The sequence below is a fragment of the Canis lupus genome, chromosome 24 (assembly GCF_003254725.2).
Source record: "Canis lupus dingo isolate Sandy chromosome 24, ASM325472v2, whole genome shotgun sequence".
Lineage (NCBI taxonomy): Eukaryota > Metazoa > Chordata > Mammalia > Carnivora > Canidae > Canis > Canis lupus.
In genome coordinates, this window is record NC_064266.1 from 33,378,988 (window position 1) to 33,390,351 (window position 11,364).

At 56.1% G+C, this 11,364-nt stretch overlaps 1 protein-coding gene across 4 annotated transcripts in view; it reads left to right on the forward strand.

The window, feature by feature from the left end:
- The window catches only part of SLC12A5 (solute carrier family 12 member 5), a 36,464-nt gene extending 26,910 nt beyond the window's left edge, over positions 1–9,554 (forward strand). For all 4 annotated transcript variants that reach the window (XM_025470268.3, XM_049100677.1, XM_025470269.3 and 1 more), the window contains 9 exons: positions 1,765–1,960; positions 3,043–3,212; positions 3,579–3,710; positions 4,592–4,699; positions 5,854–5,976; positions 6,070–6,269; positions 6,591–6,605; positions 6,850–6,983; positions 7,144–9,554. In XM_025470268.3, the coding sequence (XP_025326053.1) occupies positions 1,765–1,960; positions 3,043–3,212; positions 3,579–3,710; positions 4,592–4,699; positions 5,854–5,976; positions 6,070–6,269; positions 6,591–6,605; positions 6,850–6,983; positions 7,144–7,235 (1,170 nt within the window). In that variant the 3' untranslated portion in view covers positions 7,236–9,554. The remainder of the gene's footprint in view (positions 1–1,764; positions 1,961–3,042; positions 3,213–3,578; positions 3,711–4,591; positions 4,700–5,853; positions 5,977–6,069; positions 6,270–6,590; positions 6,606–6,849; positions 6,984–7,143) is intronic.
- Positions 9,555–11,364: the final 1,810 nt, after the last annotated feature.

Genomic DNA, 11,364 nt, shown 5'->3' on the forward strand with positions numbered 1-11,364 from the left:
AAGCAGACTCCCTGTGGGAAGCTCGGTGTGGGACTTGATCCCAGGACCCTGGGATCACGACCTGAGTCAAAGGCAGATGCTCAACCACTGAGCCACCCAGGTGCCCCTAAACGGGCCCATTTTATGGATAAAGAAACTGAGGCTTAGATAAGTCAGGGCATTTGTCTAAGGACAGAAAACAGAGACCCAGGTTAGGACTACTTGACTCCTGCTCCAGACTTCTCCCTGCCAAAATAGGAATCTTGCAAGTGCTTCCACATCCCTGATTCTTGCGATCCCTACACTACATGGAGTTGGCACTGCATTCACTTAGTACAGGAAGAAACAGGCCCAGAGAGGGAAAGCAGCTTGCCGAAAGTCACAAAGCTGGCTGGAAGCACAGCCGAGATTTATGCCTGGGACCCTGGCTCTGGGTCACCTGCTCCTGTCCCCATCCATGGGCCCATGCTCTCAGAGCAGTGTCTAGAGCCAGGGTGGGCAGGGGCAGGCCCCTCTGCATTATGGGGCAGTCGCAGGTGTCTGGAACCTGGTGGGTGGCGGAGGAAGTGGGTTCTGTCTTTGATCCCTGCCTCTCTCCCCTTGGGGCTGTGGCTAGTTATGGAGAAAGGAAAGGGGGCCAGAGAGAGGCAGGGAGAGATGGGGAGGGGCACCCCTAATGGCTTGTGACAGTTGCTGTTTCTGCCTCACTGGGCCGTTCACACCAATCTGTCAGGGCCCAGAGCTGGAGGCCTCCACTGGGCAGCTTCCCTCAACATGCAGTGGCTGAGAATGTGCTGTGTAGTAGGCATGGGGAGATGGGGGATGTATGAGACTGAATCTCAGCCCCCAAGGCGCTCACAGGCTACTGGGAAGCTGGAACACACCCAGAAGGCTCCAAGCCCGTCTGCTGTTGATGGGGCTTCACTGGAGTTCACATCATCAGAGCAATAGAATGTGTTGAGTGTTTACAGTCTGTCAGGCAACATTCTACCTTACATCATGTCTTGTAATCCTGCCTGTTTCTAAATGACGTAGTGGTCACGACCCCCATTTGACAGATGGGAAAACTGAGGCTCGTAGAAGTTAGGTGATTTGCCCAAGGTCCCACAGCCAGGAGGTGGCAGAGGTAGGAGCCGAAGCCCTCTGGCATCAGGGTAGTAGTTCAGGGTATGGGGGATGGAGTCAGGGCTCTGGAGTGGAATGGGGACACTCATTAGCATGTGGCCGCAAGCAAGTCTTAATTCTTTTGAACCTCAATAGCTTCATCTATAAAACGAGAGCATCAAAAACACTAACCTCATAATCCAGGTGCAATGTACATTTAAAATGCTTATCATTAATGCTGACTTTTAAAAGTTGTTAAAAGCAAATTGTCTGGGCACGCAGAGAAGCCCGGTTCCATTCTGGTCTGGGTGGGGGGTGGTTTCTGAGAAGCTAACATTTGGGTTGAACCAGGTAGGGTGGAATATACAGTGGGAGGGGGAGGTCTGGAAGGTGGTGGAGGGCTGGCAGTGCTGGCAGGGTGCGGGGAAGTGTTGGGTAAGGTTGTGAAGAGCTTTGATGGACCAACAAGGAATGGGGGTCATGGGTGATGGGGAGCCATGCACGATTCTGGTGCCAGAGGCTGACCTGATCGGAGCTGAGCTTCAGGGAGATGGGGGTGATGGAGGGGAGAGACAGGAGGAAGGGAGGCCCCGAGGAGGAGGGGCTGTGCAGGGCCAGGGAGGCCTGAGGCTCAGCCTCATCTGACATGCTGCCACCCCCTCCCCGCCCCCTCATCCCTAGTCCATCCGGCGCCTGATGGAGGCAGAGAAGGTGAAAGGCTTCTGCCAGGTGGTGATTTCCTCCAACCTGCGTGATGGTGTGTCACATCTGATTCAGTCTGGGGGCCTCGGGGGGCTGCAGCACAACACCGTGCTCGTCGGCTGGCCCCGCAACTGGCGGCAGAAGGAAGATCATCAGACGTGGAGGAACTTCATTGGTAACACTGGGTGGGCTGGGGGCAGTGTCGGGCTGTGGCTTCTCCTTCTTGGGCCCTGGGGCTATTTCCTAGACATGACAAGTGTGGAATATGCAGGTGTTGGTGTTCAGAGCTGGCCCCATGCCAGAGGCTGTGCTGGGTGCTGGGGACTCAGGTGTGAACTCAGGGTAGTCTGGGACCCTGCAGAGCTTGGTGGGCCCTGGGAGGGAGTCAGTGGAGGGCAGTGGAAACAGCTACAGCCATGAAGTCAGAGAGGCCTGGGTCTAAACCTCGCCTCTGGCCCTTCCTAGCTGTGTGCTGGTTCACCAGTGACTTCCCCTCTCTGAGCACTAGATTCCTTGGTAATAATATAACTACCATTTGTAGACTGTGTTCTGTGTGTGAGACAAGTTGAGGCTTTCTCTAAGCCTCTCGTCCCCTCAGCAGTCCTGTGAGGGCTATTACCTGTTATCTCTACTTTACTGGTGTGAAACAGGCACAGAGAGATTGAGGATCCTGCTCTAGGTCACGTAGCTGGTTAAACTAGAGGCTGCCCTACTGACTCCAGGCTCTTCTGTGTCCTTTATAGTTGGGTCATAGTTAGAAGGCAGGGGGATTCCTGGGTGGCTCAACAGTTTAGCGCCTGCCTTTGGCCCAGGGCGCAATCCTGGAGTCCCGGGATTGAGTCCCACGTCGGGCTCCCGGCATGGAGCCTGCTTCTCCCTCCTCCTGTGTCTCTGCCTCTCTCTCTCTCTCTATGTCTATCATAAATAAATAAATAAATAAATCTTAAAAAAAAAAGAAGGCAGTTGGGAGGATAAATGAGGTGCACAGAAGAGTTCCTAATAGGAAGGGCAGGTGGTGTTATTGCCACTTGACAGATGGCAAAACTGAGGCCCAGCGAGGTTGAGAGGTTTTCCCAAATCCAAACAAGATTAAGTGATGAAACCTACATGGATGCTGGTTTTCTGATGACTCAGGCCAAGGCCAAGGCAGGGTGGGGTGAGACGCTGGGAGCCAGGAGCCTCTGTGACTGCTGCTTGGTGCGGGAGGGGACCAGGATCACTGCTTTCCCATCTGGCCCTCTCTCTGGCCTTCTCCAGAGCTGGTCCGGGAAACCACAGCTGGTCACCTGGCCCTGCTGGTCACCAAAAACGTTTCCATGTTCCCCGGGAATCCCGAGCGCTTCTCCGAGGGCAGCATCGACGTCTGGTGGATCGTGCACGATGGAGGCATGCTCATGCTGTTACCCTTCCTGCTGCGGCACCACAAGGTGAGGGCGCTCATGGCTCCCCGGCTCTGGCCAGGGCCGGCCTCCCCAAGAGCTCCTGGGAAAGCAGGCTGATCACCTCCCTTAAACTGAGATGTTAGGAACTGATTTGGTCTCCTCTTGCAGGTGTGCTTGCGTTGTAAAGGAGAGCAATGCTCCGCCCAAGCAAGGGATACTTTAATGGGGGACCCTTACCTAAGAAGGGGAGTTTTTGTAGGGAGAGGCCGCTGAGATAGAGGATTTCGGGTCTGTGTGTATGTGTGGGAAGGTGGGTGAGAAGGGCGAGGGACGGGGCCTCTCGAGGTTCTGACTCTGGATCTCCTCACTCCATCTGGGCTGGACCTTTCTGGGTCCCCTTCTCCCCTCCAGGTCTGGCGGAAGTGCAAGATGCGTATCTTCACGGTGGCCCAGATGGACGACAATAGCATCCAGATGAAGAAGGACCTGACCACCTTTCTGTACCACTTACGTATCACCGCAGAGGTTGAGGTGGTGGAGATGGTGAGTGCCCAGGAGCCATTCCTGAGCCTTCGGAGTCCTCCCTGGTCCTCTTTCCTCTTGACCCCACACCAAATAAGGCAACTCCCAAATCCATCAGCTGATGATGGTGGATCCCTTCCCCACCTTCTCCACCTCTCAGACTCTCATATAGTCACCCAAGAGTCAGTCTGTCTGTCCGTCCATCCATCCCTCCCTCCCTCCCTCCTCTTTTATAATAGTCATGTCATTGTATGTGAAGCACTGTCTCATGCACTATATATATATATATATATATTTTACATATAGTAATTCTCACAACAACCAGTGAAATAGATACAACTATCAACATTTTCATTTTATAGATTAGGAAGGCACAGAAATGTTAAGTAATTTACCCAACAGTACAACTAAGTGGCAGAACCAGGATTTCAACCCCAGCTGGTTGGCTTCAGAGTCCACGCCCCTCACAATTACACTACAGAGCCCCTTGTCCATCTTTTCCTGCAGTTTATTTATCCATCCACCCATCCCTCTGTGTATTCATTAATGTATTCATTCACTCAACCACCCATTCATCCATATACGTATTCATTCATCACCATGTTCCTTTAAAATTTCTTCCCCTTCTCCATTCAGCCAGGTAATTAATTAATCTACTCATTCACTAATTCACCCATTCATACTCTTGGTCCTGAGTTGGGCTGAGCAGGGAATGAGCTGCATTGCCTTCAAGGAGCATTGCCCTGTGCTTCATCCTTGCCTCCCACAGCTATTGGTTAACCTAGGTCATTAAACAGAGAAGCCCCAGCTTGGCAGAAGGAAGGGGGTCTGCCTCCCTTCCCTTGGCCTTGCACCCGAACTCACTGCTTTCCTCCTTTGCCCCCATCCCTGCCCGCCCACAGCATGAGAGCGACATCTCGGCTTACACCTACGAGAAGACACTGGTGATGGAGCAGCGTTCCCAGATCCTCAAACAGATGCATTTAACCAAGAATGAGCGAGAGCGGGAGGTAAGGTTGCCCCGGCTGGGCTCTGAGAGCCTCAAGCTCCTGCCAGCTCTGGGTCTGCACAGTAGGGATGGCCCAGGGCTCATGCTCCTGGTCACTGGCACGGCCTTCACCCTAGAGCATTACTCATCACCCTTCTTCCTCTCAACCCCCCCTCCCAGCACCGGGCTTCCTAGCAGCAGGGGCACACTGCAGCTGCACCTACCAAGCCTGCCAGCCAGGATGCAGAGGGCTTTGGCATGGGTGACAGATTTCCCCCTCTGAATGTGGTTTCTGGGGCCCAACGGAGAACAGTGGAAGCTAAATATGTATGGATGATGATTCCTCAGGGACGTGGGCTGCGAGTGTGGGGGACAAGGGATCATGTGACAGACCCTGTGAGAGTGGGTAAGAGATGGATATTTAGGGATGTGGCTAATGGTGGGAGTTGGGGGCACACTTCCTAGGATGTGGTTGATGGGTTCTCAGGGATAATGACGATGAGCCTCCCATGGGGTATGGGTGTAAGATTGCCCAGGTGTGAGTAACGTGGGACCACTAGTCCCTTGGAGTTGGGACGAAAGCCCCACCTCAGGGAACAGAGTCCTTGGGGGAAATGAGCCACGGTACTCTGGGACTGAAGACTTTGGGGGCAGGTGACAGGGTGCCTGTGGAATGGGTGGCAGATCCTACAGGTGAGGGTGACAGACCATGGTTGAGGGGGCCTCCCAGGTGTGAATAATATATTTCTCAGATTGTGGTTACTGGGTGCTCAGGGAAAGGACTGATGGGTACGTTTTTGAGCTGGGAAAGATGAATACTCCGAGGATGTTGTCCAGGGGTGATAGTAAAAAAAAAAAAAAAAAAAAAGAAATGGCAAGTGCACTGACCAATCACAACTGGTACCGGACCATATGCTAAGATAGAGCCTTGCTGGGCCAACTGTTAACCCTTTGGTTGCTGGATGGTGGGGAGGTCAGGGGTTCTGCAGATGAGTTGGAGCGGCCAGGTCAGTGGGCCAATAGCTATTTGGTATGCAAGCACTGCGACATTTTAACAACTGGTACAGTTCCTGAAAGCGTGCCTCTGTGGCTGAACATCAGCTCCCACGGTAGCTCCTGGCAGGGAATGGGTGGTGAGTGAGAGCAGAGCTGGTGCTAACCTGTGTCACTCCCTAGATCCAGAGTATCACAGATGAGTCTCGTGGCTCAATCCGGAGAAAGAATCCAGCCAACACTCGGCTCCGCCTCAACGTCCCAGAAGAGACAGCTGGTGACAGCGAGGAGAAGCCAGAGGAGGAGGTGTGCAGCTGGGTGGTTTGGCCCCAGCCAGTGGGAGCAGAAGCTTTGGTCTCTAAATAGGAGTCACGTGCTGCCCTTTCCTTCATCTCTCAGGTGCAGCTGATCCACGACCAGAGCGCTCCCAGCTGCCCCAGCAGCTCTCCGTCCCCGGGGGAGGAGCCTGAGGGGGAGGGCGAGGGAGATCCCGAGAAGGTGCATCTCACCTGGACCAAGGACAAGTCGGTGGCAGAGAAGAATAAGGGCCCCAGTCCGGTCTCCTCCGAGGGCATCAAGGACTTCTTCAGCATGAAGCCGTAGGGGCCTGGAGGCCGGGGGGTCGGGTGGGGTGGGCCTACAGGGTCCTTGCTCCCCATGGCAGAGCGAGCGAGCAGCGGAGGTCCCCGCGGGAGACTGAGCCCAGACCTTGTCTGGGTTTCCCCATCTGACAACCTGGGGGTTGGGCTGGTGGCCGAGGGTCGGCACTCCCAGGTGTAGGCAGTGAAAGAGAGGAGGGCGTGTGGCCGGGAGAGCGGGACCAGCATGCCCTGGCGCGGGGGGCAAGTCCTCAGTCCCTCCTTCCTCCGCTGACCCCTCTCTCGTTCTTCCTCTCGTTGCTTCTCTTGTGTTTCCTGAAGGGAGTGGGAGAATTTGTAAGTGCTTCGGATTTTTTTTTATTCGCTCTTCTGGGTTGGCCGGGGTCCCTGCTCTCCTCACTCAGCCACGAGCCCTCAGTTCGTGCCCCTGACCTTTGGGGTCTCCGGAGAGGTGTGGGGTTGAGCAGGTGCCGGGCGCCCAGGGCGCCTGGGCCTGGGCCTGGGGAGGGGGGCGCTGGGTCCAGCTCTCCGCCGCCCAGCTCACGCGCCCTCCCCGCCTCCCGCCTCCCGCCTCCCGCAGGAACCAGTCCAACGTGCGGCGCATGCACACGGCCGTGCGGCTGAACGAGGTCATCGTGAAGAAATCCCGGGATGCCAAACTGGTTTTGCTCAACATGCCCGGACCTCCGCGCAACCGCAACGGTGACGAAAACTGTATCCTGGCCCTAAGGTGCGGGGTGGGGGAGCGAGGCGGGCGTCGGGGGGCCGCGGTCCCAGCCCTGGGGTGGAAGAGCCGAGCCCGTGGGGGGGGGGCTCCACCGCGACCTCCGGCCGGCGGGGGCGGGGCCAGGCGTTCTCCTTGACGCGCGCGCAGACATGGAGTTCCTCGAGGTGCTCACCGAGCACCTGGACCGGGTGATGCTGGTCCGCGGCGGCGGCCGCGAGGTCATCACCATCTACTCCTGAGAGCCGGCACCTGCCACGCGGGCCCGAGCGCGCCCGGCCGGCGGCCCCGGAGCCCTCGCCGCGCCCCCTGCCGCTGTCACCGTTTACATACAGACCCTGTGCCCGCGCCCGGCCCCTTTCCCCGCTGCCTGAAGCCCGGAGGCCGCGCCGCTCGGGGCTGACTCGGAGAGGACCGCCCCGCGCGGAGGCCGGAGCCCGAGCGCCCCTTTGGCGCGCTGCTCCGCGGGCCCAGCCTCGCCCCGCCGGAGGAGACGCTGCAATAAGGCCGGGGAGGCGCGGGGCCGACCCTCCGCCGCCCCCGGTCCTCCTCGGCGGCCCCGCGGGCGCGCGGCGGGGGGGCTGCCTGGGCCCGAGCGGCCGCCCCTCCCCCCGGCGGGGCCGCGCCTATACATAGTGTACAGGAGACATCGCGTGTATTTTTAACGTCCCCATATTTCTGTGACTAGAAGCGCAACGGACTTCGCCCGCCGCTGTCGAGCTCTCGGGCTGGGGCGCCCGGGGAGGCAGCGGCCCCGGGAGGCTGGGTTTTCCCGGACGTCCGCGAGTTTGGGAGCAGAAGTGCTTTCGGCCCAGGCGGGAGTCGCGGTCCTGGCCCCTTGGCGCCCCCGCCCCGCTCTCGCCGCCTCGCCCTTCCCGCGCGCCCCTGGCTTCCGACCTGCCCGCGACTTCTGCTCCGAGAGGGGGTGAGCCGGCGTCGGGCTCGTCCTGGGCCCGCCTCCCCGCGGCGGCGGGGGCGCGCGCGGCCGCCGGGACAGGGGCGGGGCTCCCCGGGGGTGGGCGCCGGCCGAGGAAGCCCCGCCCCCGTGCCTTCGCGGGGGGCAGGCGTCTCCGCGTCAGCTCGTCGCCTGCTCGCCCGACCCCGTGGCTCCTCGCCAAAGACTGAATCCGGGGAGCTGGAGGGCGTCCCCTCCCCGGAGTTGCGTCCCTGGGACAGGCGAGGGAGGAGGGGGGCGGCGATTGGGTTTAGGGCCAGACCCACCGGGGAGGCCCCAGCGCCGCCCCTGATGTTCCCTCTTCTGTCCCCGTCCGGCAGCTGGCAGCTCGGGGCGCGGGGACCCCGTCGCCTTCTCCGCGCCCCGGGGCCGGGCCTCGCCGCCCAGCAGCGGCCTCCAGCTGCGTCTCCCAGGCACCTGGGCCTGAGGGAGGGCTGGAGTCGCCATGTGCTTTGTTCTTAGCGCCTCTGCCCTCCTCCAACTAGGACCCAAGGCCTTTGGCTTCTCCAACTCCAGTCCTTGGCGCTTTTGCTCCAAGCAGCCCCATCAGAGGCGCCCTCTATCCCTAGGGAAGGCGCATTGGGCGGGTTCCCTTCCCCCAGGGCACGATACTAAGGGGGCAGGCCCTGCATGCTCGTTCCAGCGCCCTCTGGGACTGGGTTCAGTACCTCCAGCCCCAGGGCCCTGACATTTGCACCTAGTTAGACATCCTGCCCGCCTCCCAGAACTGGGGCTACTGGGTACTCCTGACCTCACCACCTCCTTCCCTTTGAGCCCAAGAGCTGGAGCTGTTGCCATCTATAGACTGGGCCAGGTGTGGCTGGAGGTAGGTCTGGATATCTCCCCGTTAGGCCAAGGCCCTCTGAGATTTGATGAGGGGGCCAGATAGACTTTTTAGAAAGTTGTATTAGGACACCAGGCCGCCCCCCTCCCCTCCCGGCCTCTTCCTGAAGACTGCCCTCCCAGAACCACAGCTGGGTCCAGCCTTCCCAGCGAAGCAGTGGGCTGAGCAGAAGGGGAACGGGGCTGTATCAACACCAGTTAGGGAACCAAAGTTATGCTGTCTGGGCCCGGAATGTCTGGTTGGCAAGAGCAAAGTTTCCGTTGATGAAGACAAACATCCCACAACAAAACCCAAGTTTTCTGTGCTACATGTGCAATATTTGTTATGAATGTTATCACAAGTCACTCATCAAATTATCTTTATAACCATTGTAGCTAGATGTTTCATGTCCATTCAAGTGACTTTTATTCCGAGTGCAATATTTCAATAGCCTTGTAGTGATAACTAGTGTTGCTTTTGTTTTAGACGATCTATGTGCAGGGCAATGCAATGAAGTTGAAACCCTTGTATATAGGAGAGGTTGCAAACCAAATCAAGATTATTTATTACTATTATTAGGCCTGCCTTTAATTTTCAGTGTGTTTCAGTATTCCGCATTCTGCCTCAGTACTGATCTTGTGTTCTTCGTGCCAATACGGAAAGGAGCGCGTTGGTTCTTTCCTTCATTGTTGAATGCTCCCATTTAATGCTTTACAGCTTTTACTGTATTTTTTAGACTCCCGTCTGCACAAAATGCAATAAAAATAATTTTATTATACCCTTTACAGCCTGAGGTGTGTTGTTTGGACACTTAAGGGGGAAAGAGGAATAGGTGGGAAGAGGGGTACTCGAGGTAGCTCTTCAGGAGCCTAGTTTGCTCATCACATCACACCCTGACCTTCACTGACAGAAAGGGGCTGGTTGCCTGCTGTTCAGACTGCCGTGGAGCCCTGTCCTGGAGAGCACTGCCATCATCCTCCTAGAGCAAGCACTCAGCAGGTCAGGCTTGGCACGATCCCTAGCCCACCGGAGGCCTAGTGCAGTCCCTTCACTCCCCTGCTCCGGGGTTTCCTAGTGGGGCTGGCTTAAATGCTCTTGCAGGCACTCACAGCTTCTAGGACTCTATGGTTCTCTCAACTCCTCACATAACGCGAGAACAGAAGGTGGCAACTGAGAGGAAATCAAAATAGGAGAGTGCCTCACGCCAGGGGCCAGAAATGGCCTCCTTGGGATCCTGTTTTCCTCTCTTAGAGTAAGAGGACGAGCCTGCTGCCACACTATAAGTCTACCATAAAAAAGGATGTTTAACACAGCATCAAAATTAGCCAGTAGGCTTAGTTCTTGACTGTTACGGAAGCTTCTAAGTAGGTGGGATGCATGAGGAGAGCCTAGGGTTAGGAGGTCTTCAGGCCTGACCACAAGAGGATGACAAAGGGGGTAGATGGAAACCAGTCTGTGCTCCATCAGGGACCCTCACCTTCTGACCTTGAGAGGGAATGCCCCTGCAGATATTCACACCCCAAAAAGACAACACAGATTTTACTTTTTCATTTTAATTAAAAAGTAATCATCTCATCTTATTAACAACACAGAATTCCAAAGAGAAAAAAAAAAACACTCTATAACACAAACAGGTCAGAACGTAAAACGCTGCCACCTGGGGACCTTGAATTTTTGAAATCATTGTTTGCTCAGCCACTGGCAGGGACTCAGCTGAAGTCACTGCTCTTCCTCATCCCTGCCAGGGGCCCCTTGAGACTGATCCACAGGGCTCTAATGAGCACCATCCCTAGGGAGAGGGCAGCTTCCTTTGGCTCCATTTAGAGCAGCAGCCAGAAGTCCTCCCTCTAATAATTTCACTCTGGCTCAAAAGTTATGAACAGCCACCTGTAACAAGGACATGTCCAGCTACCAAAAGTCTGACATCAAAATGGTCCCTACCTCCTGCTGCTCAGAAAACAGAACAAGAGTCCAGATGAAAATAAGAGCCTGATTTCTGAGCCAAAAGCTCAATCACTTGGGGAAAAAAAAAGGGAGGGGGGTGTTCCCTGCCAGAGTCTCCAGCTGCCTTTTCAGAGCCTCCATGAAAACTAGCACTGGAGAGGAAGAGGCTGACAGAAATGTTAAGGGGGTGAGTGGTCAGGGTCCAGATTCACAGTTCCTATTGAACTGCTGGAGACTGGAGCTATTCGGTCCACTGGAGAAACTCCAATGAAATGGAGAGGAAAAAAAAAAAAAAAGAAAGAAAGAAAACCCTAAACCAACCACCCTGGATGATGCAGAAAAGTGCTTCCTTCTATGGCTGCCATGGACACTTCTCAACAACTCCAGAACAGTTCATTTATGAATCCTCAAGCAGGCCCCATAAACATGGGATGAGGAACGACGACGACAACACTGCTGGCCAAGCCAAGACCAAGCCCAGACCAAGCCCTCTGAAACCCCAAGCAGGAGTTACAGAACAGGGGCTTGAGCTCTGGTCGGCCTGCGCGAAGCTAGAAAACCTTGGTAAATTCAAAATGAATAAAGGCGGTGGCGACTGGCATGAAATGCCATTCTAAACTCAGCCGATTGTGCTTGGCTTCCTCCTGTC